Source organism: Trametes versicolor, assembly GCF_000271585.1.
Source record: "Trametes versicolor FP-101664 SS1 unplaced genomic scaffold TRAVEscaffold_1, whole genome shotgun sequence".
NCBI lineage: Eukaryota > Fungi > Basidiomycota > Agaricomycetes > Polyporales > Polyporaceae > Trametes > Trametes versicolor.
The window spans coordinates 3,893,982-3,901,037 of record NW_007360321.1 but is presented as its reverse complement, the minus strand read 5'-3'; the positions used below and the strand labels follow the sequence as shown (position 1 = coordinate 3,901,037).

The 7,056-nt window shown below is 59.0% G+C and overlaps 2 protein-coding genes across 2 annotated transcripts; one reads left to right on the top strand and one right to left on the bottom strand.

Annotated features, from left to right (window-relative positions):
• Positions 1–1,096: 1,096 nt before the first annotated feature.
• Positions 1,097–1,785, bottom strand: TRAVEDRAFT_42432 (uncharacterized protein; the record flags this gene model as incomplete). Its single annotated transcript, XM_008034044.1, has 2 exons — positions 1,097–1,605; positions 1,662–1,785. 2 exons carry the CDS (start codon positions 1,783–1,785, stop codon positions 1,097–1,099), a joined length of 633 nt encoding a protein of 210 aa, XP_008032235.1.
• A 618-nt stretch (positions 1,786–2,403) lies between these two features.
• TRAVEDRAFT_25988 (uncharacterized protein) lies at positions 2,404–2,836 on the top strand. Its single transcript, XM_008033704.1, has 2 exons — positions 2,404–2,694; positions 2,767–2,836. The coding sequence occupies exons 1-2, from the start codon at positions 2,489–2,491 to the stop codon at positions 2,768–2,770; spliced, it is 210 nt and encodes a 69-aa protein (XP_008031895.1). The 5' UTR covers positions 2,404–2,488; the 3' UTR covers positions 2,771–2,836.
• Positions 2,837–7,056: the final 4,220 nt, after the last annotated feature.

Sequence of the window (7,056 nt, the reverse complement as noted above, 5' to 3'; positions counted from 1 at the left end):
TACATATACTCAAGAATGTGCTCTCACCGATGTCATCTGCTTGCACCATCCTCCTGGCCCCCACGTACAGCTGACATTTTTGTTGTTTGAACTTGTAAGTGTGCTGATCCGCACAGCGGCGGGGGTGCTCGGTACTCACCATTTGCAGTATACATAGCCATAGCAGGCATTGGTCAATGCAAGGGCAGGGCGGGGCGGGGTGGGGAGACAGGTTAGGAGGGGGAGACGGAGGGGGAGACGGGAGTATGCCGGGCAAGAGAGGCTATACCAGCTCATCCCAGCAACCCGCCTGTACCTAAGTCGGTTGAGGCGTGAGAGGGATCTGTTGATTTGCAGCCAAGTGTGTTCAGTCGGGCTGGCAGGTCATTTTGTGATGTCCATTTGTGCTAAAATGTTACCCGCTCGCTTGAATTGCACGCTCGCTTAACATTTGGGCTGTACACCACTCTAATCTTAGCTTATGATCGCACACCCTTGCTAGTCTTACGCCCAGGCCACAAAGGTTTACGCCCTCGCAAGCAGCCACATTGTGAGCAAGGTGGGTAAACACCTTGAGGAGCAGACACACTGCACCTCGAGATAGTCACCCAACCCAACACAGATGGGGCTGGACGGGTCACTCGGGTAGCCATCAGAACATCTCGTACACTGCACCATTTTGTTACGCAGCTGTCACATCCAAATCGGCGCCGTGTATTCCTCCCGACAGTACTCAATTTGTCACCATCGGAACGGCCGCCGCAGCACCGCATAGCCCAGCGCGCCTGCCATAACCTTTCTCAGACACAGCACGCACTTGTTGAAGTGCTGATATTGTCAACACAACGCTAGCGATACCGGGAAAGGCTTGAACGAGCGATGCATGAAGTGCGGGGGAAGAAAGACGCAATAGACGCCGGATGTGAGTGCACCGCTGCGAAGAAATCCTTCCCGATTAGGAATGCGCGCGTGCGTCTTCCTTCGTTTCCACCACCACCTCCTGCGGCCGCGGCATCCCTCTCTTGGTGTGCCGCCTCTTGTTCGCTCTGAAACGGCATATTTCATCTGTCTAATGTATAGTAGAACATTTCTTGATCTGCGTGAACGCCCATCGCCGTCAGTTCAAGATGCACAATCGGCCAGGACGCGGCCCCGCATACAGCTGCCCACCCTTGAACAGCTCGTGCGGCTCCTCCGGTCCCTCCGCCCTTGCCTCTGCTTCGTCCGACACCACTTTCGACGACTTCGGCCCATCTCGCACGTGTCGAGGTGGGTAGATTGCTGGGTCGACCTTGCTGCTGCCCCGCCGCCTCCCGGTGTCGTTGCGGCTCGGATGCGGCCTCAGGCCTCCGTTCAGGTGAGTGGGCGCTGCAAGCAGAGGATTCTGCTTAGCGGCATCGTACTCGGCCTGCGATATAGGCTCAAACGTAAGGTCCCCGCTCCGCAGCGCCTGGACGAGTATTGAGATCCGGTCCAGCCCGGTCACCGTCTTGCTCAAGTCACCGAAAGCGATCCCCTTCGGCCACCCGACAAGTTTGAGGTGATGGCGAAGGTAGATGTTGTGGTAGAGGCCGCTCACGGTCCAATGCATCGACACCTTGGGGTCCACGTCGCCGACGCGCGTCACTGGTGAGTATGTGAGCATGCGCCACCTGCGCCTCCGGAGCCGACGACTTGCTCACCTAGTATGTCCTTCAGCCCTTTCCGTACCTCACCCCGCATCTGCATCTCCTTCCGTGCGTACTGGCCGCGGGCGGTGTCTCCAAGCGCGTGGAAACCAGACTTTGCACGGCGCCGGCGAGTCATGCTGCCTTCGAGTCACTTCGGTGAGCACAGCGCGACTCCATGGACGGTGGCCAGAACTGACAAGAACAGTTTGCTTACGGTAGAAGGATGTAACTGGAGGGCAGCCGCAGGCAAACGACACAGCCAAAAGTAGGATGCCTTACGGCTGCTAGTGGGCGCATGTGAGTGGAGTCTAAATCATCAGACAGTGAGGTCCACTTACCTATCCAAGGACAGGGTATACAGGCAGGGACAGAATGCGCACACGAGTAGGGGCGAAATGTGGACAGAGGCTGCAAGTGGGAAGGGGGTAAAGAACGAACGGAGAGCACGAGCAGAGGGTGGTGAGTGCGTCCCCAGAATTGCGAAGGCACTTCGGTCGGTCCTTCATACAACATATGGCACATCACAGGACACGCCTGTGGCTCCAGACATACGGATCCATCACAGATAGGCAGGGTTGCTGCAAACGAGAGTGAGCGTCCCGTTTGGTGTGTCAAACTCGGGAGACGTGCTAAGCGGCGGATATCCTTTACCAGAAGAATCTCTTTGCCCCCGCGCTTTGGCGATCTTCGCGTCAGCATCGCTACGTCCCACGTTAGTCCATTGGCGCTACACCACAGACCTCACCTGCAGTACCCCCTCATGATGTGATTGCGCCCTGTTTGGCCCACAAGAAGAGCGTCTCCTGCGAGCCCGCGCTATCATACAAGGTGTGTGGCTTATGGTCGCTCTCGTTCAACGTCTAGACTTGCTGCGGCAACTCGTAGTCGACTGGCTCCATCTTGGCCGTCCGCCCAAGCTGCGTCACTTCAGGATAAATGCCATAGCTTCCCGTCAGCCGCCAGCAGGCATGGAGGTTGTCCGGAAGGTGATTCCCGATACATCCAATGTGCCGCTCACAGCGGTGGCACAGACACTCGGGTTCTAGTAAGTTTATGTTCATCGGACTGTCGCTTGTGTCTGATGACTAACTCTCGTGTATCTACACGACGAGCGCAGCTGATTACAATGTCAAAATGTAGTGACCTGGTAGCCAGCATCGCTATTGGCAGAGTATCAAGAATTATTTTACGACCGTTCGGTTCCAGGGCTCGTGCTGGTACCTAGAATGGCGGCCTCCGGTTTTTTGCATAACCGCATCCACCTGAGCAGTGCCATATAGGCGAGTCCGGCCGTGAGCACCGAGGCGACGGTTTTCGGTGCACGGAGCTGTGCGGTAGACAATATTATGCGAGTGTTTCCTCGTCTCATAGAAAGCCTACGCTCACCATTGACTGTACCGTTAGATCATAACAGATATAACTTCGAGGACACCGGAATTCAAATACGGTACTGTTTCCTGACACCGACGGGCGATGTTCAGTAAATCCTGATGGCAGGTTCGCGTCCATCCCCACGCGCCCAAGCCCGCCGACTCTCCGAAGACATCGCTAGCCATAGCCTTCGCCGGGACGTCGGGCCTCCTCTCCATCAGCCTGCCTCGCATCTCATTGCACGCGCCCCTGGATACAGTTCCGGCGCCGTTCAACGGCCGAAGCGCTTAGCGACCACGCATCTGGTGTGAGCTCTGAGACAGAATGAGTGTACGTGGTGTCCCTCGGAAGACGATCACTAGGCGAGCGATCCTGACGTCCGACGTCGCGTCGTCTCCCCCACGAGCTGTATTCTAAGAGCTCTGTGGTGATGCAATTCACTTGAGCTATGTGAGTGTTCTAGAAGAGCCTCCGCCCGCGGCTCGAGCCCACCCTCCCGCCGCCCGACACGCGCGCAGCATCTCGCATCTCGCTGGGTGGTCGTGTGTAATGGTGGGACGCCAAGCAGACGGTACGAACTCGCATCACCAGGTGTGAGTCCACTTGATAAATTCGGGCTCGTGTAAATAGAAATAGGCTCGTGTAGATAGAAATATGGGTCGCGGCGCAGACACGTATTCCGTAAGTTGTTCTTGCCTCAGCTGTATCTGACAATGGGGTATGTACAGAAGGCGACAAATCATGATTTGGTCGGGGCCATCAGAGTGGACGATATAACCAGCTAGGCGCGGCCATGACTCCCGCCGTCATACTCCCGCACCATACTGATAAGTCGGCTGTAGCGGCTGTGGTTATCATCCTCTCGATGAGCAAGACCCCAGCTTCCCGGCGCGTAGCAGACGCGGAAGTGTCTGCACACGGGCGCGCAAGTGCGACTTGATTGGTTTCGAGACTGCGGGCTGTCCTATTCGGTCGACACCGCATAGCGGATCCGACGCGGAGGCAAGGAAGAACGCGCCTATGAAGGCCGTGCACCAGGCACTGCGGATGCTGCCATGCAGCATCGCGGTCGCGCGAGGGTGCGCAGGTTGCACGGCTTCGCATCCCACCCTAACAGCGCGTCGCCTATCGTGCCGAGGGCAAGACGCGGCCGTGGGTGCCTTCCGACGTCTCGAGAAAAGCGTCCGAGCGCGTTTGCGTGCGTCCTATGGCAGGTTACACCGTTAGAGCGGTCTGCGGAACAGGCACGGCACGGTGCAGTGTACATACTATGATATGATCCATTCTTCCATCTGTCCCGCCCCATTGTATAGCTTGTGCCCGCGGTTGTAAAGCCAAAATGCGATATATTGAAGCATTCCTCGCACCGCAGGGCCGTCCAAGTCGAGGCGGGTCGAACATGACGGCGGCGCCATCCATCACTGAGGGCGAGATCGCCCAAGCACCCTCCCGCGACGGCGCCGTTCCAGAGTCCACGCGCCCGTAGTGCGCACAGGGGACGGTACACGCTCGTTACGAGGCGGCACACGGGTTTCCACGACGAGTGCCGCCGTGTACGCGGTTCGCGAATCTGGGCAAATGTGAGCCCTTGGCACAAGCGAAACAGCGAAATCCCTGCGCGCACTGTTCTGTACATCTCTCGCGCCGCGCGTAGCGTTCCTATACGCGCTTGTGTTGTGTTCGATGCATCGAAAGCGTCGCCGACATGCGCCGCTTACTGCCGTCGTGTCCGGTGCTTGCTGGCTCCGCGCCAGAAATACGGTCATGCCGCGAGATGACCAAAATCAAAGTGTCCGGGCGCGCCCAGAAACGACGCAGGCTGGTACCGAGGGTGCCATGGGTCGTGTGTGCCAAATCTTGGAGCGCTAAGGGACGGGAGCGTGGCGGGACGCAAGATTTTCTGTCGTTTTCCTGTTCTTGCACATGAAATCGGTCGAAATCAGTGAAAACAAACCTCCTCGGATCGCGACGAAACGCGCGGGGGACATGCACCCTGGTTCATGGGAACGTATCGTCCTGGTTTGAAAGTCCCAGAGTGTGTCGTCGAAGCGCGAGATCGTCCACAAGGATGTCGGCCTGGGCACGGGCACCGTGCAGCACCCGCGTGGTTGACGTCTTTGTACAGCGTCAGCGTCGTCCCCAAGGGCTGAGAGTGCCCACGCGAGATGAAGGGCGTATTCTGAGACAGAGGCGAGCGCCGTAGCGGACATTGTCCGCATTTCTGTGCTCATGTCATCTGAGTATGGCGCAGTCAGCGGCGTGAACGCGCACACGAGCTGGATACGCACCGGACGCAAGCGCTGAGCGCGCCGCCACAAACTGCTACGAGCGTGGAGGGCTCGGGGTGCGTCTAACGGCGCATCTGGGATGTTTTTGCGAACATCTCGCCGCGAGATAGCTGGAATTGGGCGTATTTGGACGCACCCGAGCGAGAACGGCGACTGACATTCTGCCGCTGCCGTAGTGTCAGGAGTAAGCAGCGTGCGGTGCCAATCGAGCAGTGCGCCATGCACCCCGGAGAACGTGAACGATGTGCCGTGGCGTGCGGGGCATTTGGACGGTTTGCACCGAAGCAGCTTCTCGAGCCACTTGAAGCGACCCAGTCTCAACACGGGCTGCCGCACTACAGAGTGCAGCGCATGGCATGTATAAGATGGAGACGCACCCTTGGTTCTTCGCGGGGGCGGCTCGATCGTAGGCACAGGTGCGTCTCGGAATTTGGTGTACCAGGGGCGCTGGTAATCTACATGCATGAATGAAAGAGTCAAAACTCGGATACACGGCGCAGTAGCTATGAGCGACGTTGAATGGAGTGCAAATAGGGCGCGACAAACGTCGCAAACGCCGTGCAGGTGTAGTAGTGTTTCCGCGCTTGGTGAACGTGCTTCATGGCGCTTTGGGGCGGACGAGTTAATCGGTCGCGCCCGCGGCTTCGCCGAGCATGCCAGCCCTTGCGCCGCGACCTGCGCGGGGCTCCCACTGTGTCAAACGCGTTCACCGTGAGCTAGGGGCGTAGGAGAGCGAGACAACACGGGCACTCACCTCAGACGCATCCGAGGATGCCACGCACGGGGTGAGAATCGCGTCAGAGACGCGGTCGCGGCCCGAGCAATGTCCTGTGCGCGCACGAATGTCGGTGCTTCGCGTTCGTCGTACACGGCTCTCTCGACGCTGCCTCGTGCGCACATTGCCGTCGGCGCGGACCCGGCGCACGAGTCGTGTCCGCCGCAACACTCAGCACGTCCTCGACTACGATATGGAAGGTGCGTGAATTCTGCCGTCGTCGTACGTTAGCTACATAGCGCGGTACAGGTGCGTCCTGTCGTATGGCGGAAACGCTGTATCGGACTCGCCGCTCGTCGCGCAAGCTTTCCTGCAGCGTACGAGGCTGGGATGTGCGTAGAACCCGGCCCCGAGTGCAGCTCGTGTGACACTAGTGTGTACGAGCCGGAACCCACAGGCACACGCAAACTGTCAACGCGACGTTGCATAGGCGACCTGCGCGGGTTTCCGACATCATCAGCCGCTCTGGCAGTTGTTTCGAGGAGGCGGTGATGTACTCACCACGGCCAGGGGCGAGCTCGGAGTATCCCAGCACGTCGCAACCCGTCCCACCAGGCGAATCCGCCCGCGCTCGATTCGGACATGACGGCGTATCGTCTAGGTCGGTTGGTGCTTCACCCGAAACGTCCGGCGCGCCGCCAAGCGCAAATAGACCTGCCTCCAGAGTCCAGATAGGAAGCCCGGTGCGTCGAGGCACGGGCGCCGATGGACACTTGTGCAACGTCTTCTGAGACACGCGCGCCGCCCGCAAACGTCCGCCGCTGGTGCCATTGCCGGGCGGGGGGGCACGCCCCGACGACGTTGTGGTCCACCGATCATGAAGCGCCGTCCGATCAGCACGCAGGTCGTATCCACCGCCGCCTCTCTCCTGCGGCAATGGCGGCCTCGGACTGTCAGCCAATCGCGCGGAGGTGGGGTGGCCTGAACGACGCAGGGGGCAGACGAGCCGGCACAGTGTTGCCTTGACTGGCGG

Excerpts from the sequence above, each read along its gene's own strand:
- TRAVEDRAFT_25988 (XM_008033704.1), top strand. The coding sequence starts at position 2,489 with ATGGTCGCTCTCGTTCAACGTCTAGACTTGCTGCGGCAACTCGTAGTC.